Source organism: Rhinolophus ferrumequinum, chromosome 26 (assembly GCF_004115265.2).
Source record: "Rhinolophus ferrumequinum isolate MPI-CBG mRhiFer1 chromosome 26, mRhiFer1_v1.p, whole genome shotgun sequence".
NCBI classification, from domain to species: Eukaryota; Metazoa; Chordata; class Mammalia; order Chiroptera; family Rhinolophidae; genus Rhinolophus; species Rhinolophus ferrumequinum.
Window position 1 is genome coordinate 8,137,959 of NC_046309.1, and position 23,040 is coordinate 8,160,998.

The 23,040-nt window shown below is 45.9% G+C and overlaps 3 protein-coding genes across 4 annotated transcripts; 2 read left to right on the plus strand and 1 right to left on the minus strand.

Annotated features, from left to right (window-relative positions):
- The first annotated feature begins 383 nt into the window (after window positions 1-383).
- LOC117018112 (probable inactive serine protease 58) lies at window positions 384-7,454 on the plus strand. 2 transcript variants are annotated; one of them, XM_033098902.1, is made up of 6 exons: window positions 384-529; window positions 1,471-1,616; window positions 2,265-2,421; window positions 3,932-4,182; window positions 6,636-6,772; window positions 7,181-7,454. In XM_033098902.1, the coding sequence occupies exons 2-6, from the start codon at window positions 1,577-1,579 to the stop codon at window positions 7,328-7,330; spliced, it is 735 nt and encodes a 244-aa protein (XP_032954793.1). In that variant the 5' UTR covers window positions 384-529; window positions 1,471-1,576; the 3' UTR covers window positions 7,331-7,454. The 2 variants fall into 2 exon arrangements, with proteins under 2 accessions (XP_032954793.1, XP_032954794.1); XM_033098903.1 differs by lacking the exon at window positions 384-529 and having other exon boundaries at window positions 1,353-1,616.
- A 3,647-nt stretch (window positions 7,455-11,101) lies between these two features.
- On the plus strand, window positions 11,102-14,694 carry LOC117018113 (serine protease 58-like). The gene is made up of 5 exons (XM_033098904.1): window positions 11,102-11,141; window positions 12,827-12,965; window positions 13,186-13,442; window positions 14,317-14,456; window positions 14,545-14,694. Exons 1-5 carry the CDS (start codon window positions 11,102-11,104, stop codon window positions 14,692-14,694), a joined length of 726 nt encoding a protein of 241 aa, XP_032954795.1.
- A 2,418-nt stretch (window positions 14,695-17,112) lies between these two features.
- LOC117017992 (uncharacterized) lies at window positions 17,113-21,633 on the minus strand. Its single transcript, XM_033098650.1, has 5 exons — window positions 21,471-21,633; window positions 20,891-21,191; window positions 20,586-20,761; window positions 19,478-19,563; window positions 17,113-17,142 (listed from the first exon to the last, which is right to left on the minus strand). The coding sequence occupies exons 1-5, from the start codon at window positions 21,523-21,525 to the stop codon at window positions 17,113-17,115; spliced, it is 648 nt and encodes a 215-aa protein (XP_032954541.1). The 5' UTR covers window positions 21,526-21,633.
- Window positions 21,634-23,040: the final 1,407 nt, after the last annotated feature.

Below are 23,040 nucleotides of genomic sequence, written 5' to 3' on the forward strand. Positions count from 1 at the left end.
AAAATGTTACAAAGATGTGAGGACTTTACAACAATCTGGACATTAAGATAAAAAGGCGTCCTCAGAAGCCTGGAATATACGAGTATGGGGATCCTAAGGTTAGTCATTTTATTTATCAAGTATTTACTATTTGCCACTAGGAGTCACTGTTCTAAGTACTTTATAAATGGAAAATCTGAACAGACCAATAATGAGGAAAGAGATAAACAGTAATCAAAAAACTCCGAACACAGAAAAACCCACAACCAGACAGCTTCACTGGAGAGTTCTACCTTTCATTTGAAGAATTAATGCCAGTTCTTCAACTTTTCAAAAAAAAAAAAATTGAAGCAGAGGGAACACTTCCAAACTCATTCTACCGACACTAGAGCCAGAGACGGACACTACAGGAAAACTAGAGGCCAGTTGCCCAATTGAACCCACTATTATTACCTATTTCTGGGTGGCAGCTGGAAAGTTCTCATGTTCTCAAGGCTAATTTATAAGAAGAAGGAAGGCGGTGTATGTGCCAAAGCCAAACACTGAACAGGTAAGGAGATTGATTTTATTCAGACGACCGCAGTAAGAGCACGGCAGACTTAAAACTCGGTGTCTAGCAGGATGGTTTTGCCTTAGATGTTTATAGGGCAAAACAGACAGGTGGGGGGATTTATGGTTGAGGTTGTTTTGCAACCAGGCGACTTCTCAGTCAGTTAGCTGTTTATATCTACGTCTCACTAGTTTCAGGGAAAAAACAGTTCTAAGCTCAGCTGATCATGCATGAGACAAAGACTGGGGAGTTGGAGGGTCTGTGTCGGGCCACGTCAGCGGGTTCAGGCCAAAGGGAAAGGTCTGTGTTGGAGCTTGTCACAGGTAAATAAGGGAGGCATCGAAGTCTTACGGAAGCCACGAGAAAGAGTCTCTTCTCACTCATGTGGGGAAGGGTAATTCTTTGTGGTAAGCTGTTTAGAATACAAAATTCCCACGGGAGTTTGTTGTCGTCGTTGTTGTTTTAACCCACCACTGTTTTCCGGGAGCACAGGGCTCAGGTGAAGTGCAGCCTGTCACAGGAAACCTGCAGATTCAGTTCCAGGTCCTAACTTTGCCACTGACTTCCCCGAGGACCACAGCTTCCTTGTCACTAACAGGAGGGGCAGAAATGATTGATTAAATCTGTCTCCTACCCCGACGTTTGATAAGTCTCTGAGGATGGCAGGGGCCCCGCTCTTTGGGCAAAGGGAGATGGCAAGTGAGAGAGGCCACAGTCACAGAGAGAGGAGGGGACAACAAGGAAAGGCTGTGTCACAGAGAGAGGAGGGGAACGTCAACAGCCACATCATGACTCCTGACATTTTTAGGATCAGAGAGGAGGCACCGGGGGCCTGACTTGGTTCGCTCCTTCCTCTCTCGCCCAGAGCGGCAGCTCCCAGCTTTGCTTATGTCAGTGGGTTTTGATGAGGACGAGTCTGAAGATTGCTTCTCCCCCATAAGGTCCATTTAATGTTTCTCCTACTGCGGTTCTTGCACTTGGACTAAAGATTGGGACCATTTCCAGTTTGATCCACCCCGTGTGCCCCTGGCGAGATCACAGCCTGCCATGCAGTGCGGTCTCATCCTCGCTTTCGTGAGTGCAGCTGGTGAGTCTGGGCCGTGGTGGCCGCTGAGGGAGAGACCGGGTGGTGCAGGGAAGGGTCGGAAGAGGGAGTAGCTAGTCACAGCTGCAGAGACAGGAGCAGTGGGCATTTCCTTCAAGCAGCTGCTGAAGGAAACAAAAGGAACCATTCCCCATGCACACCCTGTGAGGATATGTCACTAGTAAGTGCCCTACTCTGTTCTGGGACTGTTGAGTGTGTGATTTCCTAGCTTGCCACATTTCCTGGACAGTCACAGGAAAAGTATGTCTTCCCTTTCTCTGGGAAGAAGGACTTTAGAGGAGTAAGAACAGGAAAGGAAGGTGGGCTGGGTCAGAGACTCTGGAAGCCTCATGTCCCTACCCCAAGCTTTTCCATTCCTTCCACTTGCAAACTTGGGGAGTATTTAATTTTTACTTCCATGCCTGGCAAAGACGTGTCAGTTTCCTTAATGTGTATAGCTTGGACATGCATGATTCCTCCTGATAAGTTTATATATTATATATACACATATGTAATTACTTTTTAAAAAAATAATTTGAAGACCTTGACATTATCTTTGAAAACCCTTAGTTGGGAAAAACTACCCTAGCCAGCCCTCACCTCTTAACCTCTTGGTCTTGCTTTCCACCTGTGACCCCGCGAATTCTTCAGGAGTCGTTCTGGCCAAAGATGCGGAACAGGACAAGCTGAACTTGCAAGAAGATTTTACTGTTCCTTACATGGTGTATCTGCAGTCCAGCCCAGAGCCCTGCGTGGGGTCTCTCATTCACCCCGAGTGGGTGCTGACGGCTGCTCACTGCCCCTTACCGTAAGTGTCCCTTTGCTCTTGGGAGCCGCGAGGGAAGCTGGTTAAACAAAAGCAGGTCTGGTGAGGCATTCCAGCAAGTTCTAATGGCATCCTAAGGGAATTAGAAGACCTAGGAAGAGAGAGGATCTTCTTCCCAATGGGGAAAATCATTCGCATTTGGTCAGTTCAAGAGGCAATCGATAGAGAGGTATCAGAAGACTCTGTCCCGTGGAGAGTAAATAATATTCCTTCATTCAACATATTTATTGAACATTTACTATATGCCAGGAATTGTTTAATGCACTGAGAGAACAGCGAAGGAACAAGATGGAACATAAGTGTTCCTTCATGGTGCTTACATTCTGGTAGAGGAAATAAAACAAATAAATGGCCAAAAATAAAACATAAAGAGTGGTAAGCTGCAATATACAGGAATGAAACAAGAGATCTGCTTTAGTTAGGGTGGTCCTGTCAGGCCTTTGAAGAGGAAACACCCACAGGAGGAGGAGGAGGCAGCCAAGTACACAAAGCCTGGGGAACTCCCAGGCAGAGGGATCAGTACAGAGTCCCTGAAGCAGTAAAGACATTTGCGAGACCAGTGATTGCTGAGTATCATGAGTGGGGGGTGTGCACGGGTGAGGCTGAAGAGTTAGGCAGAGGCCACGTGATACAGGACAAAGGCCAGGACGCACTGCACAAACGAACGCGACCCCTTGCAAAGCTCAGTGTCTCTTCTGTGACCGGGTCAGAGTGCGTTGTGTGACTGGGACCTATTCAGAGTACACAAGGGTCGTTTCAAACTCAGATCTCTCAGCCACCGGGTTGTTCAAGCCAGTTTGCTAGAACACACACTGGACCTGTTCTGTGCGTCATGAGAAACACAAAGGAAATAAAGACAGTTCATCCCCTCCAAGAACTGCAGTTGGGAACTCTGAGGTTCTTTTCCCAGCCAGACCAAATGCATGAACCATTTTTCATAGGGAATGGCTCTTACATCTGTTATAGGACTCGACTCCTAGAGATGGAAGTGAGTGGGTTTGAATTTGTCCGGGAAACATAACGGAAACTGGCCAATGGGAATCCCAATAGACTAGTCAGAGTTTTGTGAATCTAAGATCAGTGTAGACGGCACATGGTGAATATAATGATATGGGCCTGAGCGGAGCTCCTATGGGGGCCTAAGAATATCTAGAAACAAAGGGTACGATATGCTTGCTCAAGTGGTGCCATCTCTACTGCCTGCTCATTCAGATTATCCAAATCGTCACCACCACCACCATCATCATAACAACTAGACTACAGTGTGTGTTCTAGGTGGCTGATACCATATCAGGTCTTATATATACTTTGATCTAATGCAGTCAACTATTGTTACCACTATTTTACAGACCAAGGCAGGTCACTTCAGTTCTCACTCAGGTCTAAGAGATAAAATTAAGATGCCTGGAGAAAGTCACCTCTGACGTTCCTTGCGGTTCTGACGTTCCGTGACCTTACTCTTTCCCATCTTCCTGCCCTCTTTCTTCCAAAGCGTTAAAATCCGACTGGGAGTTTTTCAACCCAGCATCACACACAAGAAAGAGCAGACACGGAATTCCTCACTGACCGTGCCCTACCCTGACTTCAACGCGCGCGCGCTGGAAAACGACCTGATGCTGATCAAACTGTCGAAGCCTGCTGCGCTCAACGCACGCGTGGGAACCATAGCCATAGCGATGGAGCCTCTAGCGTTTAACGATTCCTGCTTTATCCCGATCTGGAGGTGGAATGAATATAAAAACAGTAAGTGTTTGACTCTGCGTTCTTCATCCTGAGCAGGTTTTGGAGCTGGGGAAAATGCGGAGGGATCTACCTGAAGGAAATAGCTGCTAGAAGGGAATGTTCTTGACCCTCGAGCCATTACTTCCAGGACCTAATATGACCAAGATTAGAGATCAAAAGATAAAATTCAAAGAGACTAATACAGGGCAGCCAATCAGACAACAAAAGGAGCAGGCCGTTGCTGTTACATCTTTAGAACATTCAAGATCAGAGTCCAGAGAACTGAATTGAAATAAAGGTAGGGAAAGTATCTTATGCTAAAGACAATATCAAGGCATCTTGTGGGAGGGTGGCTTTGCTGTCTCGTGGATAGCTGCTGAAAGTCCAAGCAATTCATGAAACAGCAGTGGGAACACAAAACCAAAACGCATGATCCAAGGAGGCAAAGGAGGGTACTTCCCACCCCGGACCACAGCCAGCCCAAGCTATGTTGAAGGTGATTCATTCAAGTGGACCCTAAGAGCTAAGAGGGTGGTTGAGGCAGCCACCTCTCCTGCCACCAGAGCTGTTTCCACGCAGAGTGCTACTCTTAGACCTATCGCTCCACCAACGGTCCCCACTTAGGGGCGGAGACCTTGGGGGCTCACAGGGGAGCTATTATGACACAGTCTTGGTGTCTCTCTGGCCTCACACGCCTCTGGGAAACACTGCTGCAATCCACGTTGCAGGCACATCTCCCTCTACCCTCTGAGCTCTAACTGGTATGAGCTCAGAAGGTCTGGTCTCCACAGGATCACGTCTTATCAAGGGCATTTTATGAAGAAAGTTGCTTTCTTACACATTTGTGGGTCCCTGGTGGCCTTTACTTCCTGTGGCTGCTAATAACTTCAGGCTCTCTTTAAGTATTGTCAAAGAATGATGGAACCACCGCTTGGTAGATATCTGAAATGAAATGATACAGCTAAATGTATGGCTTATTACAGTAAGGAAGAGCATTTCGAGCCGGTACTGCCTCGCTGAGCAGAGCAGAGCACTGGGCTTACATGGGTTTGGGGAAGCTTTCTGTACACAGACTGGAGGACCCTCACAGGCTAAAGAGAATGGACATCATTTGTAGAGGCGTGGTGAGATTACTTGGGTGAGATTATTGTTGATTGGTTGGCACTTTGAGGCATGTTTACTGGAGGGAGGTCTGATTGGCTGACTTGAAAAAGTGGCATTGATTGATTGGCTTGCCCAAGCTGGGTTCACTGAGGCAAAGGCCGTGGATATTGATCAGGTTTAAATCCCACAGAGCAATCCAACTGGTCTGCAAAAACAAATAAAAAATGGGAACTTAAAAATCAGTCTGTTTTGCAAAAATAAATACAAAGCAGGAACTTTTACATTCTCAGTATTTGGCAACTTCGTTTTCAATTTAGAAGCAACATTCCTGGGAATATATTTTCTGAACAAATCAAAAATTTATGATTTTTATCCTTGACTTTATAAGTCTTATTCAAAGAAATTGCATCACGTTTTACAAAAGTAATTTATTACATACCATTTGAAAACAAAATAAAACTATACAAAGGTTTTATCACATAGGCTCTGCATGTCAGAATCATAGGGACAAACTAATTCTGTAAACTCTCTGGTGCAAGGCTCCCAATAGTTACTTGGAATTCATGATTTCAAATCATTAGGTTACTTTCACCTAGCTTGTCCTATGTATTTCAATTCAATTCCCATAAAATTTTAAAATCAAATGTTAACTCCTCTTTTCTGACCTGACACTTTCTGGCCCAATCTGCTTTGTTGGATTGGACACACTCCATGAGAAAAATCCTGCTCTATAAGTAACACGAGGCTTAGCTTGAGCAATCTCTGGTCAATTTTTTGTTTTCTCCTTGCTACTCTCTACCAGAGATAAAAATTATGTAGTACCTTGGTTAGGATCCTTGAATCCTGAAGTTAACAGTATAGTAACAATTGCTATGATGGACATAAGCAATGTGGCTTCTTAGGAGAAAAAAATGTCTATACATACACTAATAAACAACCCATTTATAAATAACCTACCTCATTAAAAAGCAGTTTTAGACACATTAAAATCAGTTTTCTCCCTTTATGATTAAATATAAAGAAGATCAAGTAGGTACCAAACATAAAGATTTCTTGGAATCAAAGGCTTTGTGCCTGTCTTTTCTCATGGTCAGTCCTAATTTTCTCATGAGTGTTCAAAGGTTTCTAAATTATACAGAGCGAGAGAGAACTACAGCGCTGATGTCTGATATAAGCAGGACTTAACGCTCTGAATCCACGGCTCCGACACAGAGGTACTGAGCAAGGAACCCTAAGAAGGATGGGATGTTTGCTTCTAAGGATGGGAATGTTCTCAGGGATTAACGCATTTACACAATAGGGGCTGATCACAGGTGCATACATGATAAGAAGAGTAACCCTGGACTTCATTTCCCTTCTCCTTCCCCCAGTCAGTGACCCCGACATCCTGACTTGGACAAACCAACATTCGCTTCCCTCCACGGAGTGCCATAATATGCTAGACCAAAGAACGACTGTCAACATCATGTGTGTGGGACAACCTCTAAACACCTTTACAGAAATTAAGGTATCTTTCCTTTCCCCAGACAGGAAGGCAACAAGGGGTCCACGAGGAGGAGAGGTCATAGTGGGACATCAAACGGTTCTCACCCAAAAGGCCTGAAGGGGGCCTCTCCTCCCCACCCCCGTCTCTGGGTTTATCATTATTAATTCTCTTGCCCCTCTTTTAGAGTGGGAGAGATTCTGAGCGGAACCATTTGTCCTGTCTCCACTTACTTGCTCTCAGGTTGGGTCAAGCTTGACCCAAGAGAGGTGAGACCTACGTGGATGTGAAGAGAGGGTTGTCATCTCTCAAGAAAAATGAGTCCAGTCCCTTAAATGCCTCTGCTGCTATAATGTGCCACTTCTTGGAATTTATTCTTGTTCCATGAGGACAAAGCAACATTGACCTCTCCTTGTTTCCTCTCCCTGGCAGGAAGTGTCAGCTGCTCCAGCCATCTGCAATGGGAGGGTGCATGGAATTTTATCCTGGGCAAAAGGAAGCATCACCCTGGGAAGTGAAGGATTCTTCACCAAAGTTCATCCCTATGCAAGATGGATCATGAAAACCATTCAGACCTACTGAGGCTCCTCTGTTCCCCCATCCTGTCAGTGCGGCCTCTTCATGATTTCTATACTGGACACACAACTCTCTTGATTGTCCTTGCTCTTGAACAGAATCCAAATAAAACACATCCAATAAAAAGAAAAAAAGGACACTAACAACTCACGCGGTGACCCGTGACCACTTCATCATATAAACTGTGAGAACAATGAGAAATTTAGCGACGTCCCCACCATTTGTTCATTCAAAACTTATGGAATCATCGGCTCTCTAGTGGGCACTGCACCTGCTGGGGATATGAGTGAACCTGATTCCCTTATCAATTAGCCAACTATGATACCTAGTGGCAATTGCTATAATGGAGACGAGCAATAAGTTTGAGAGCACAGAAAAAGACATTCTGGTGGCAGACAAACTAGGGGAGAATATTATAAAACCGAGGCTATAGTTACGTAAAAGTCAGAAAAGCATTAAAAACGTGGCATGTTTTGGAAAATGTATTTAAATAAGTAATACTGGAGGGTAGAAAATTGTCTACAGAGGAGAGTCAACGTGATAGAAGATTTTTACTTGTAGGTGAGCAAGTGTTAGATAGCAAAGGGCCTGGTCTGTTGAGGAAGGAATTTAGATTTTTATCTTGCATCAGAGGAGGCATCATTAATGCCTCCATGGTAGAGAGAACATAGTCAAATTTCTGAATTGGGAGATATTAAGGAGGCAGCATCTATACAATGTAAGTGTACTGACTACAAGTAGGGAAAAAAAAGGGAAAGGATCTGGCATGACATCCAAGTTTCTGACTTGGGCAACTGGATAGATGGTGGTTCTCAAAGATAATATGAACAGAAGCGATATTTTCATGTGTAAAGGACCAGCACAGTCACGAATGAGGAGAGGTGGGGCACGTTAGATCTGACACCCGTGACGGACATGGAGGCGGTCATTTCTAGCGGACGCCTGGAGGCAGAGCTCTGGATCTCAGATGACGTGGAACACTAGGGATTTCTGTATGTGTGGGCAGCAGCTCAGCCTTTGGCGGAGCTCCACACTATTGGGAAAAGTTCAGATGGGCACTCCACCTTTCTCTCAGACGCACAGCATCCCAGACCCATGGACCAAGACACCTAAAAATACTGTATTGAGAGGATCCCAAGTAACACAACAGTTGGGGTCCAGAGTGATATACAAGAGGCCATGGATTCACATGTAGGGGAGGGGCAGTGTGACATGGGAGTCATCTGTTAAAAAGGCAGAGGACAGAGAGGGTGGGTGAGATGGGAAGACAGAGAATCCTGCCATAGGACAAGGAGACTGCAAAGAGCGAAGGGGTGTAGAGTTCCACCCCATGAGGGAGGGGTGAATCGGTGTCTGTAGAGATTGCAGAGGTGGGTGGCTTTTCAACACTGATAAACTCTGAGCCTGGATGCTTTCTCTTCCCTACTAATGCAAAGAAAAAAAAAATCTCGGTTATGACTACAATACACAGCTTTATCCTCACACCTACACAAAAATCGCTTCTCAGAGTTGGACACTTCATTCAACTATGCTTCCGTTCTGGTCGCCTTGGGCCCCTCCAGACCACAAGTCCCTCTGTTTGCCTGTTTTCCAAGCAGCCTCACTCCTAGTTTCTCCCTGCTTCCTGCCTGATTCACTGCCCAATGCTCCCTGATCTGGTCACTTTCTGTAACTTGGAAATTATGTCTTCGACGCTTACTGACAATCCTATGTTTTCCACGTCCATTGTTTGTGTCATTCTCCCTAAGGGCTGTGCCAAACGTCCTCCTCTCTCCTCCAAATTTCAGCAGATGACCTCTGGTTTGAGAGTAGAGGGATGTTGAACCCATCAGAAGATACCTCATTCAACTTCCCACCCCCACCCTGCAAACAGTGTTTTTTTTTCTTATTCATTTTTCTCCCATCCTTCCTGAAAGCAAGGCCCTATTATCTACAGCTTCTATCTCCACCTGTGATATGGATCTCATCTCCTCCACCTCCTCATGGACTTGCTTTATTATCTCTGCTTTTCTGTCGTTTTCAACTTCCCTTATCGACTGGCTTCTTCCTGTCACCATTTAAGCAAGAGAAAGCCTCTCCCACCGAAATGACAGAGCCCACGGACATGCTCCCTTGATCCCCAATCTGGCTGCTTCCTCTATCTTCTTTGAAGGCAGCTCTTACTTGATAATTCCGGAAAGGTCTGTTCTGTAGGATTCTTCTCTGTCTCCCTTTACACTCTTGTATGTGCTCTGCTCTCTTTTGAGTCCTGGTTCGTATTTCCAGAGATTTCTTCCACTGTCTCTTCATTTAGTTAACTTCTACTCATCCTTCAAGCCTCAAACATCACTTTCCCAAGAAGGTCTTCTTTCCACCCTTACATGGAGGTGTTTCTCTACCTCCCTTTCCTTCCCACATTGTGACATTCATGATGGCGAGTCTTAATACACTCGTCTCCCCATTAGCCTTTAGATCTATGAGGGCACGGCTCTCATCTTTTGTTGTGATGGACTGAATTGCATCTTCCCAAAATTCATATGCTGAAGCCCTAAACTCCAGTGTGACTATATTTAGAGACGGGGGCCACAAGGAAGGAAAGAAGGTCAAATGAGGTCATCAGTGGGGCACTGATTTACTAGGATTGGTGTCCTTATAAAAAGACACACTAGGGAGCTGGCTCTTTTTCCCTCTGTGCATACACACAGAGGAAAGACCATGTAAGAACACAGTGAGAAGGCTACTGTCCACAAGCCAGGAAGAGAGCCCTCCCCAGAAGATGAATCTGCTGGCACCTTGCTCCTGGACTTCCAGTGTCCAGAACGGTAAGAAAATAAATGCCTGCTGTGTAAGCCATCTGGTCTATGGTATTTTGTTATGGCAGCCGGAGCAGACATTTGGTAAGGTGTCTGCTCGGATCTTTGGCCCACTTTTTCATTGGGTCGTTTGTTTTCTTATCGTTGAGTTTAAGATTTCCTTATATATTTTGGACACAAATGATCTCACAGGGATGTGTCTTGCAAATATCTCCAGGAGACAGTGGTATACCTAGGTCTGAATGCCTTGTTTTGTAATTGCCTGTTTATGTCCTCATCATCCCACGGGGCTGTAAGCTCCTTGAAGGCAGGCACGGTGTCTTCACATTCGGGCATCCTCAACAGCGACACAGAGCCCAGCACAAGTCATCCCCATGAATTATGAGCTGGCTGGTGGAGTAAACAAATGGAAGAGAAGTGACATGAAAAGAAGGGGCTGACAGAGCCCAAGGAGGAACTCAGGGTCAGGCAGACGGGTCAAGGTCAGCATGAGAGGGCTGGGTTAGGCCACTGGAGGTGAATGTCAGTGGCACACAGATGGGGGCTAGCATCACATAGACGGGTGGGGCCAGTATCCTGCATGTGGTTCAGAGAGGGACATGATTTCAGAGTTGGACAAAGAGGGTGAGCAGAGAGGAGGAGGCTATAGAAACACCTTGAGCTTCAACCTCTCTCAGATGAAGTCCTTTCTTCCCTGAAGAAGGAGAGCAAAACGCTGATCCATTCTCTACTTGGTCAGGGACCAAGTCACCTGATCTCTCTGTTCCTGTGCCTCTGACCCTTGATACCACCACCCCCTGCTCTGACCGACGGACACCTCTACTGGAACTGAATCCTGCCCCTGAAAGAATTCAGATGATTTTTTTCCCCACCCCTAGAACTCCTCTTGCCTTATCTTACTTAGTCCTTTACTCTTCTCTCCTCTCCATCCTTTCCAGAGATCCTGAGCTGAACCTCATCCTGGGAAAAGACTTTTGACATCATTATGAAGTTTGTCCTCTTCTGGGTACTCTTGAACCTGCCTCGTGAGTGTCTGCACATTTTCCCCTTTACTTGCCAAAGAGAAATTCTGGTGGAATCATGAAACAGTATAAAGACAGGAACAGCGTTTCAGGCTACAATGGTAGGACTGACTCTCTACCCCTCACCACTGCTGCCATCCCCACCAGGCTTCCTCCTGTCACACAGCCTGCCCACCTCACCTCAGGGTGATTGTTGTATACTTTCTGGGGAAGCATGGACATCGAAACCCCAATACCAGACCTGCTCCTACGAAAGACTGCGGCCTGACTCTGGGCCTGCCTAGAACAGGATTGATTCTGGCAGGAGACAGTAAGAAGTGGACACAGGGGTTGAAAGCAGGGGTCCAACTAATGGACACACTAGAGCACTCCAGGTTTGGGTCTTTTCCAGGCATGATTCCAATTATTCAGGCAAAAACCTTGGAGGTATTCATAAATCTTTTCTCTCATCCCCCATATTCAATCTGTTTGGAAAATTTTTTGACTCCATCTTTGAAACATATCCCAAATCCAATCCCATCTCACCCCCTCCATTGCTCACTACGGTCCAAGCTGCCATCTGTTGCCTGGATCATCAAATTATTCTCCTAACAGGCCTCTCTGCATTATATTCCTATACTCAAAACGTCTCTATAAGGACATTACCGTCACTCCGTTATTACACATCACACAAAACCCTGCAGTGGCTCCATATTTCACTCAGAAGACAAATCCATGTCCTTACAACACTCTACAAAGCTCTGCACCACTTCGCTGGCCTCCCTGCTTTTCTACGCTTCTCGCCCTCACTCAGCATGCCAGCCACGTCAGCCTCTGTGATGCTACTTAGACAGGACTCGGACTCTTACGCCAGCTCTTTCCTCTGCCTGGAATCCCATTCCCCAGATATCTGATTATCTAACTCCCAGCTTTCTTTCATTTTCATCTCTCACATTGCCCAAGAGGTCTATCCTGACTACCGATGTAATATTGCACAATGCCCGCCAACACACACACACACACACACACACACACACACACACACACACACACCTGCTACTCCTTTCCTCTTTCCTTGTTCTACTTTTTCCATAGCACTAATCACCACTTAACATACTGTATCCTTTACTTATGTATTATTTATTATTACTGAATGTCTCCACTCCTCAGAACGTAAGCAGGGACAGTTCCCTGTTTTGTTCACTATATAGCCCAGAGCCTGGCACACACTAGGTGCTCAATATTTACTTGTTGAATGAATGGATGATTTCGCCCTCCGCAGACTGTTAGCATTGGGTCTGTTCTTTAAATGGCACTTACAGCATTCTGCCTTGCATTGCTGTTGGGAGAATGGGGTAAGATGGGTTAAACCATTTGAAAAGTGACAAAAACAGTTACGTTCTCCACGAGCTGATTGAACAGATATCCCCTGAGTTGTGGAAGGTATTTAAGGAAGTTTGTGTTTTAACGTGTAGGGTGTTTGTGGACAACTAAAAGGAAAAACACCTTTTCTCTTTTGAAATAAATATGTTTCTATCATTTTCCTCATGTTTTAGAACCAAGTAAGCCAGTTTACAAATTCAGCTTACCATTCAAGGTACTGGAGAGAAGGGCAGGGGGAGCTGGCGGCTATTAAGTCATTTTCCTTTGTTTCGTCCAGTGACCCCTGGAACAAAACCTCAGAACTTCTTGTCTGTTTTTCTTTACAGTCGCTTTGGCCTTTGATCCAGATTACACAAATGGCATTACTCCCCCCTACTTGGCCTACCTGAAATCTTATTACTTGCCCTGCACTGGAGTCCTGGTCCACCCTCTTTGGGTGATTACAGCTGCAAGCTGCAACTTACCGTGAGTACTAAGCCCCCAGTGCCTGTCTACTCTTGGGGTTCTCAGCACAGACCCAGACCCCTGCCTGGGACCACTGCCTAACCCCATGGGACTGGGGGGGCCTTCGGGGGACGTTCAGTAGTAGAGAAATAAGCAGTGGGGAGGAGCTAATAAAAACGGCCCAGAAGGGTGGAGCACCCATATCTGCTAAGGCCTCTCAAGAGCACCCACATTGTTCCAGGAGCCTTCACGTGATATTGGGGGTTACAAATCCATCAAACCTCACTGAACAAAATGTACAAGTGGTTGGCTATGAGAAGAAGATTCATCATCCATACTTCTCAATTACTTCTATTGAGAATAACCTCATGCTAATCAAGCTGAACAAATACGTGGAGCTCAATGACTACGTGAGCCTGGCTGGCCTGCCCAACGGATCGGCCCCTGAAGACACCGCGTGCACTGTCTCCACCTGGGCCTACAACCTATGTGATATCTGTGAGTGCCTTCAAGATAGTATTTTCTCAGAACTGGACATGCTTCGTCCCTTCTCTCCTCTGGGCTTCCGCAATTCTCCCCAGTCATGTCTTCTGACTGCTTTATTCAGCCTTTCCACTTCCTTTCGCCCTCCCTGGACCTCACGGAGGGGGTCCTGCAACCTTCCCCCCGCCCAGCCACTGTATCTTTCTGTCATCTTTGCTTTCATATATGATAGAAATGGTGTTAGTGGAAAGACATGGAGTGAATATAAACATCAATACTGTTATAAGCATAAGATCTTCTAAGAGACTACATCTTAATTATTCCCACCACAAAAAAGGAAATGATAATTATATGACGTGATCGAGGTGTTATTGCTAAAATGGTAATCATACCACACTACAGAAATGTATCAAATCAACATGTTGTACACCTTAAATTTATAGTGTTGCATGTCAAATACATTTCAATAAATAAATTAAAGAGGAGTCAGTGATGAATTTAAAGTATGAGGCAAATAATAAACACGAAAGCTCAAAATTAGTAAATAAATAAAAATTCCATCTCAAAGGACACTCTATAATGCTTCGATTTCCAGACATTTTTAAGGTAATTTGCTTTATTTCATTGCAGAGCTCTCTTTTATTTACATGTAACTTGCAAGAATTTCTCTATTTTGTAAGGAGGTAGACACTTGTGTCATGAGCAATTGTTAATCTGACAATTTCCTGTTATCTTAGCTGCATCGTTCTGATTTCTCTCAGTATTTGGTCCCTTTTCCTTTCTTCTGGGAGAAGAAGGTTGAATAAGATAGGTTGAATAAGAAGGAAAGGAGAAAAGAAGGTTTGGTATCTCACATCTCTTAAGGAAGTTTTACTTGTCTTCCCTTTAGACAAGGACCCTGACTCCCTGCAAAATGTAAACATCTCCGTCATCTCCGTGACGCGGTGCCGCGATGGCTATAAAACCCACGATATCAAAAAAAGTATGCTGTGCTTGGGCATCGTGCCAGGAAGAAGGCAGCCCTGCAAGGTAACGTACTCTCAATACCTTCATTTTCTCATTGTATTCTTTGTGCCTCTTGGCCAGAAAGACAACCCGGTTTCCTTTCCCCTGGCAGGAAGTCGCAGCTGCCCCGGCAGTCTGCAATGGGATACTTCAAGGAATCCTGACTTTTGCAGATGGATGTGTTTTGAGAGCTGATGTTGGCATCTATACCAAAATCTTCAGCTACATGCCCTGGATTGAAAACACAATCCAAAACAACTGAACTTCCACGGCAGGAATTCTGGACCACGTGACACAGCCTGTACCCGTGTCCAGCCTCACGATCAAACCTAAATAGATTCCTTGGGTTGCAGCAGGCACACCTGTCTCACTTCCGCCTGACAGAGGGGTGACTTGTACACGCCTCTACTGGGATTATGCGTGACAATCTCCTATAACGAAGATGACAAACTCAATACCCCGTACTTAGGCAGCTGAAGTTTATGAAATGGGGATTGTGCGCTAACAAATGGAGCATTGACTTACTGAAACAAAAGGCCACTCGATAGCCATTTTGGGCGACAAAACCCCTACTAGTTGCATTGACTTAGGTAACATGTGCAAGTTGCACATGCTAATTGGAAAAAAGGAAGTTTTGAGGAGAAGCGAACTAAATAGAAGCATGGGTGAGGGGAAAGCATTTAAGGAGACTGTGCGAGAGATTCCACTGGGTTTCTCCTTGCCCGTATAGCTCTCAAGACCAGGCACAGATTCTGGTCATTCATTTTGCAGCATTCTGGGTAGGGACTTGAGCCATGAGAGGTTAATACAAAAGTTCACTGGGCTTATAAATAAGAAGTTCCAGCAGTAAGCCTTGTCCTCTTTAGGATTCTGAAACCCCTAAATCAATAAAGCCTAGCTCACACTGTGGAAGAGCAACGTGTGGTGTGTGGATTGTTAAGTGCAATTGTGAGAGCTTCACTGTCACGTAAGTTATTAACTGAAATTTTAGCTATGGGAGAAACATGATTTCTGCAGGTGAGTATCTCAGGCTCTGGAGATGCTCTGCAGCTTGAAACGGTGCTGAGATTTCAACAGGTCCCAATGGTGCCTTCTAAGGCCAGATGCTGGTAGGGGACGAAGCATATGTTAAGGGCAGCTTGTTTTCTGACCACTGTCACTGTAAGGTGACTTCCTTGTTTGGAAAATACATTCCTTTTCTGTGGAACACATAGGTCATTCAGTTAATTTGAAGATGGTGGGGCTGGGAGTGATGATGGCAGGGGAAGGAAAATCCAAACCTGGCACATTTTCAGTGAGGACCAAGAGCTACTCTCTCCACAATGGAAGGGGCCCACCAACCACCGCCTAGCTGGTGGGATACCTGGGGTACAGTACGAGATCAGTACTGTATCCGGGCTGAGGTTGGTCACGACACTGGTGAATTGGGGCTTCAGCAGTGGTGGTAACCAGGTGGGACTTGCAATCAGTCCCTGCGTATGTTCCATTTGATCCCACTGTTCTCTTTGTTTATGAATCCATTAAAAACAAAACAAAACAAAACAAAAAACAGTTGGAAGAATGAGAAAGGACTTCAGAGCTAATATATTAAACAGAGCCATGCATAAATGAGGTGACATCTTTTCACCCCAGTGAACTATTCACGGAGAAATCTCATTGAGGTCATAAGTGTGGGTTGAGGAAAGATTGCCCAGCGCAAAACGGCTTATGCAACTTACTTGGGCATTCAGGGCCTAATTTATCTCTGTTCCATTTAGGCTCCTAGTTGAAGATGGAATGCTGGTGAGCATATACAAGTTAACAACAAAGAGAGTCGGAGAGCCTCACCTAGATGCTGAGTCAACGGGTGACGCTGAGTCAGGTATTTCATCTCTAGCAAACCAGAAGCTATTTCCCAAAGAGAAAAACAGAGCATGGCTTTACTCCCATGTGTAGGGATCTCTTTTGATTTTCTTATTAGGCTTTGCCAAAAGCTTCAGTTAGTGTGCTAAAGATACTTTTAGCACCATTGGATCTACAGAGTTTAAACCCAAGAGCCAGTTGCATTTCAATCGGTGCTGGCTGTATTTCTTAGTCTTACCCTAAATTAACAACTTTGTAGGTCACTCATTAAGTGGCTCCAAGCATGATACCCTAATGAGATACATACATGTTGCTTGTACAATTTAGAGGCCTTCAGACATCATTCTTAACAGTAGAGAGCACAAGATACACCAATGTGCTCATTTCAGTGGTGGAACCCAACATAGTTTCACCCACAAATTTCATCGCAGAAGCAGGCAACAGTAGGGTCACTGGTTGTATCACCTACCTACTGCCACGTATCTGTCTTTCCAAGACATCCAGGAAACTTGCTACTTCCAGTTATCTAATCCTATCAACATGATATCATCAGCATCCCAGACCAGTATGGTACCCTTTGAGATTGTCAAGTTCAGGGCCAGCGCACAGATGATTGCCTGAGCATGGAGGCCAAAGGGCACTGCCGGCCCTCCCAAATGAAAGCTAGTTCATTCTGAGCTTCTCAAAGACAATGCACAAAAATGCACTTGCCAGATGAACAGCGGCATACCAAATGTGAAGGATTGTATCTGCTCTACTAAGGAGGCTGGATATGAAACAGCAACTGTAGTTGGTGTTACCACCTGATTACACAATAAACAAACTCTACCATTCCCCATTACTCTTGCGCCTTGGCCAAGCCGAAGAACTGAATGGGAGTATAACAGAAATTATCAGCCAACAGCCTATGTCAAGTCTGTGTTGGGAGACTGATTTTCGCAATGTGCTCATGTTTTAGATTTACTAAAGGGAAATGCCACCAATTTTCTCTTAGCCCTTCCTACAACAAAAGCCCTCACTTCACAGCCCAGGGAGAGACTGTAATACGAGTGGTTGTAGAGATTCAACCAGTTGTGGAAAAAAATTACACACCCTCCCCCACCCCCACCATGCAGTGTACATAGGAAACAGGAAAATAAACTCTAGATAGTTGTAGAGCCCCTATTGAATTACTCTAGGGAAGGTTTAGGTTAAAAATGCATTTATTCCTCAATTTCCATAAGCCCCAGTCTGATCAGAGGATAGCACGGATAATAAGTCTTCACCCCCCGACAGCCACCCCAAATTAGGACTAATTCTGATCCAGGATCTCTCAAGCATTTTAGCTATGTTCTGTCCCTAGAGCACAAGTCACCAGTTAAAAAGACTCAGGTCACTTTTGTATAGGCTGGAAGGAAGTCTCTCAGTGTTAGAATAGGGTCCAAGCTCCCCCTTCATTCAAGGGGCATTGACTCAGTCAATATAACTGAGGTTTGTTGACACACATCAATCCACTATTACCAAATCTGTCAGTTTTGTTGTTGTTGTTGTTTGGTTGGTTGGTTGTATAAATGTGATGGACTCCACCATTCACTGTCCTGAATGGGGTGGGGGGTGCAATTCTCATTCTAAGTTTTAGCGTTGGGGATGCTGATGCTGTCACATACGCAAGCCATATTCTCTATCACCTCTTTAAATAACATGTCCAGAAATTTCCCTCTCCACTTGCCTTACTCCTTTAGCTCTCATTTTTCTCCCCAGAATTTATGTGAGAAAATTGGGGCATCATTCATTAGCCTCCTCAAATCCCAACAACAGTACATTAGGATTTGGAGAGCATGTTATCCCCCTGAGGGAGGGCACACCCCCGAGAATCACCATTCGCAAGGCTGAAAACCTAGGATCCTGAAACCTCATTAGTTTATCCCAGTTTAGACTTGACAAGCCCCCACCACGGCAAACGGATGTGTACCTAAGCTCAAGAGGCCTGCGTGCAGCCTGAAGCCCAAATAATTATGAACCCATTATCAACGCCCCTTTTCCTGGACCTACCTGTATCTAAGTCCTTACTTTCACTGTAGACTCACTCTTGCTCTCCTGCTCAGGAACCCTGAAACGATGGCGTATGGGCCCATAAATACCGGCTGTGTTTCTGCTCAGGGCTCAGGCACCTGAATTATAAGAAAGATAGACATCCTCCTTCTGTGCCTCTTAGACCTGCAAGTGAAATTTTGAACTTATGCTTTTTGCTGTTTGGGGACCTTCTTAAGTGAAAGAATAAGGAAGGAAAGAAGAGGGGTAAAATTCTGAGGAAGTAAAGGGGAAAAAACATGTCTCAGTTCTTGAAAGTCACACCATATCTAGTAAACACGGAAAACTGCATAGACATTCTACATACATTTACTGATTAATTAAATGTACTGAATTAACACATCTAAATACATTTAAATGTATTTAGAGGATGACTGAGAGAAAGGAGAATGAATAGACAGCTCTTAGGTTGCAGTATTCGCCTGCCAGTCCCAGAATTCCACAATCTTAAGACTGATTCAAACTATGGAGATAAGTATGGAGCAGAATCAGATTTCCACGATCAGAAAACATATTACTTTCCCCTCCAAATGATTCCATTCAGTTAGTATAATTCTATGCCCAACCAGTCCTGTTGTATCCCAGGTATTTGAAAACATGGAATGAGAAAACGAAGTTGGATATACTTTGTAATGACATGAGCAAACCAACTCTCAGCAGCCTGAGGACAGCAGGCTCCCATCACATATATCAATATTTCCTATCTGAATAACGAGGCGAACACATAATCCATTCGATCAAAGCACTGTTTGTTAATATAATACTGAATGCCAACTGTAATAGAAAAAATTTAAAAAATAAGCAAAACATTCTCAGAGCGGATCACAAAACAAAGCTACAAACAACGGATTAATATATCAGTAACAACAACAACAACGCACTGCTTGAACCTCTAGCATCCGCCAGTCTAGGAGGGCCAGTGTAATCACCATGGCATTAAGGTCCCTAGACAATGGTACCAGGGCACAGTTCGTGGTACAGGTGGGCAGAGCCACATCTGGGAAGTCTCCAGGTAGCTCTCAGGGACTGAGGTGAAAAGAGAACTCATCAGAGCGAAGGTGCCTTCCACCACTGCAGCCAGACGCTTGGCTGTAAGTTGTTTCAAGAGCTGCCCGAAGAGGGCCTCCGCTTACCTTTAAGAGCAGGAGGTCAGGTGGGCTGCGCGCCCCCCATCCCGTCTGTCTCTCAGTGACGGTGCTCTCAAACAGAGGTACCCTTCCTGCAGGAATGAGAGATCACAGGTATCAATACATCACCCCTCCCCACGCTGTCTTTTCCTCTAGAGTTGGGCAGGTGTTCACAACACCTGAGAGGGGGCTGAGAGCAGACCCACACCTGTAACTGATAGCTGGCCCTCTGTACAGATCATGGGGAACTGTGGGCAGATGGCACCCCCTGGTGGGAAAGAAAACCTCCTCCCTCTGCACAAGGGCCGAGGAAAGAGCACTTGCCAGCCCGTCTGCACCACGCCCACCCACACCGCCATTGGAGGCTGAGGAGCCTTTCAAATGCCTTCCCTTCACTCCCTCCCACCTTGCACCCCGTTACCTGCTCACTTGGTAGACCACACTTCTCCGAGACAGAGAAACTCCAAGATCGAGAAGCTCTGAGAGGGAGAAGCTCGGAGCTGGACGCAGCCCTCTTGACTCCATCTCTGCAGCCGCAGGCCTGCGCCTCTCCCACAATGCACCTCTCAGCAGGTGCTTCCGGGATGTGTGCCCGGCTTTGAGCTCCTTGCCCTTCCCTCCCCTTACTCAGGTGCAGGCGGACCAGGCTCTGAGCCGAGGCTTTTTAGGTGAATTTTTGGTAAGCCCCCCACTGTGGATTCCAGACCCTCGTCTTTTCTAGGTCAGGCCTCTCTGAGATTGCGGTGTGAAAAGTTGAGGTGGTGGTGAGCACTGAGAATGGGAATCTAATTGCAAAAGTGGGTGTTTATTTATTCCAGGGGTGTGAGTGGGGTGGGGGGGCACACATCGCGAGATTCATTCTCCCCCTTTCTGACCTCCCAGAATTTTTCCGGGTGCCTTTCCCGCACCCCTCTGGGCGTTGAGATTAGCATTAAATCGTGATGTGCTTTTTCTGTATGCACACTATGGAGACAATAGCTAGTGCCAATTAAGTGCTTTCTGTGTATCCCCGTCTTCTACTAAAGGCTTCACCTGAACTGTGATGTTTAATCCTCGCAGTGACCCTCTGAGCTGGGTAGAGTTACTGTCTGTACTTTGCAGACATAGAAACTACGTATCAGGGACGTTAATTCTTCCCCACAGCTCGCGGGTGGCACAGTCAAAGTCCCCACCGGAGTCCGCCAGAGGCTGTGGCTCATGGCTGTGCTCTGCAGGCCGACTGTTTCACTGAGGGCAATGGGGAAGCCGCAGGCAGAGTCTACTTGCAGTAGAGTGGCCAGAAGGGAGGATCTGGGGCGAGGAGGAAGCAGGCGGAGGTTGGGGGGGTGCTGTCAGGGCAGAGGAGGAGCTCGGGTGTGCAGGTGGGTGGGTGGGGACCAGGGCTGGTTTTTATTCATCTGTCCGGGGAGGGTTTCTCACTGTGTTTCTTTGCTGCAGCTACAGTACAGGGTTCTGCCCTGGGTCACATTGGCCACGTGCAGCCTCAGCTCCGTGTTATCGACCCGCGTGGCCTGATAATCTGCTCCAGGATGGGTTATGACTTCCTTGTCCCCAGAATTCCGCAGAGTGGTCAGCCTCTCGAATTGCCTCTGGAGATCCTGTTGGTACCAGCTCATCCAGGGGTACTGGGAGTCCTTCAGGAGGCAGCGCAGGGTTTTAGCCTGTCCACGACGTACCAAGGCCCATTTGGGCCACTGCTCCACAAAGCTTGCAGTGGCATCTGAAACACACAGGCAGGCCAGGCTGAAGGTACTGGGGGGGGGAGTCACCCCCAGAAATTACCAGTGCAAATTGTAAGGAGGGGTCCCATGAGTAATGCCAGAAGGAGACGGCTGGGGAGAGAAAGGATACCTTCTCAGGGTGAGAGGCGAAACCTGGGAGGATCTGGGCAAGGCTGGGAAAAGGGAGCAAAACTTTCTGTGCCTCCCGGTGACCCAGTGACCTAGTCCCTCCTTCCTTCCCTCAACCCACTGAGTGGCTTTCTCTGCCTGGATCTGACCTGGACTCACGGCAGCCATGAGCACCCAGCCCCACACAATAGGAAGCAGTACCATCCCCTGGTCCAACACGCCCTCTCCAGCAGAGCAGTGGGACAGAGGGCCTTGGGACAGGGCAAGCCAGGCAGGAGAGCAGGATCCTGGACTGGAAGGTGGCAGTTAGTGGCTGCCACTCTCTGCGCCTGAAACTCAGAAGGGAGTGGCTTTTCCAGGAAACTCAATATCCTGTCTCATCTTCTCACTGAGGCTCAAACTTCAAACTGGTGAGGGTTTCCTGTTTCCCGCGCACCAACACTCACACACACGTGAGCACACTCCACGGGTTCAAGTGCCTTGGTGAAGGTACTTGGCCCTGCACCATCTCAGCTGTGTCCCAGGGATTCCAAGGACATTGGCTCTGAATTGTGCCTCAAATCTCCCAAGGGATTCAACTATCTCAGAGTAACCAAGGGGACATTTGTAGATCGAGCAAAGACCTCTCTTCCCCCCTATGCTTCCCATATGGGCAGAGGCTGCTGGAAAGCTACCCTGGGCAGTAGACATGGTCGCTCATCTGTAAGGGAGATTCAAATTCAACATAAGAGGCTTAATTCATTTTCTTAGAGCATTTACTTTAGAAAACTTGTTAAGTTCTTTTTCCATCTCTCTGAAATGTGTATAAGTCGTTTTAAAAGCTAAACGACCTCCTGCCAGGGTTAAGACCCAGGAATGTCTCTCTGAAGAACCTGCAACCATCTCTTAGAACAATAAACATCAAGGAACATGAGCCGAACTTGACTTAGAATGGACATCTCACACCAAGTTGCAGCATGACTTCCTGTCATAAAGATGTCAAGTTTATTTTGCCCTTGGCTAAAGCCAGTTAGCAAACACCGAGGGACACTCCAATTACCCAGCGACTCTAGGATGAACTACGGATTAACAAAGGGTCCTGTCAAGATGAGGACCAGTTATTGCTCATCTTGAGAACATGTGTGTAATGGTTGTGTCTGCTGGCCAATATAAAAGGCAGATTTCTTCCTGTCTCAGCAATCTCTTAACAGAATGCCTGTGATGTATATCATTCTGATTTAATGCTTACTCAAGAATAAAACTGCTTTCTTTGTCTTCTATCTTTGTGGAGAGATTTTCCGAGTTAGGAGACGATTTTGTTTTCAGTTATTTTTTTCCCCCAGTAATTCATAGTGCTGCCGTTACCTGATGGTGTGACCTTTTTGTGACCTTGGGCCTCAGTTTCTTCATCTGTAAGATGGATATAATAATGAAAGGTATTTCATAGGAATAAATGGATTAATACATGAAAAATTCTTAGAAGGAAGCTTGGCACAGACGAAGCACTTAGTAAAGTGGACTTCTATTATTAATGGCAAATTCCAAATTCAATTCAAATGATAGAATTAATAGTTTTTATCTTTCTCGAATCGCCTATTAGTAATCAACTGAGATTAAAATCACAAGTTCTCAAACCTTTTTAACATTAAGAGGCCTTGTTTTTCAGAAAGGTTGGAAACCTGTGATTTGGAAAATTAGATTTACAATAAGGCCCATATCTACCGTCTCTCCAACCTCTGC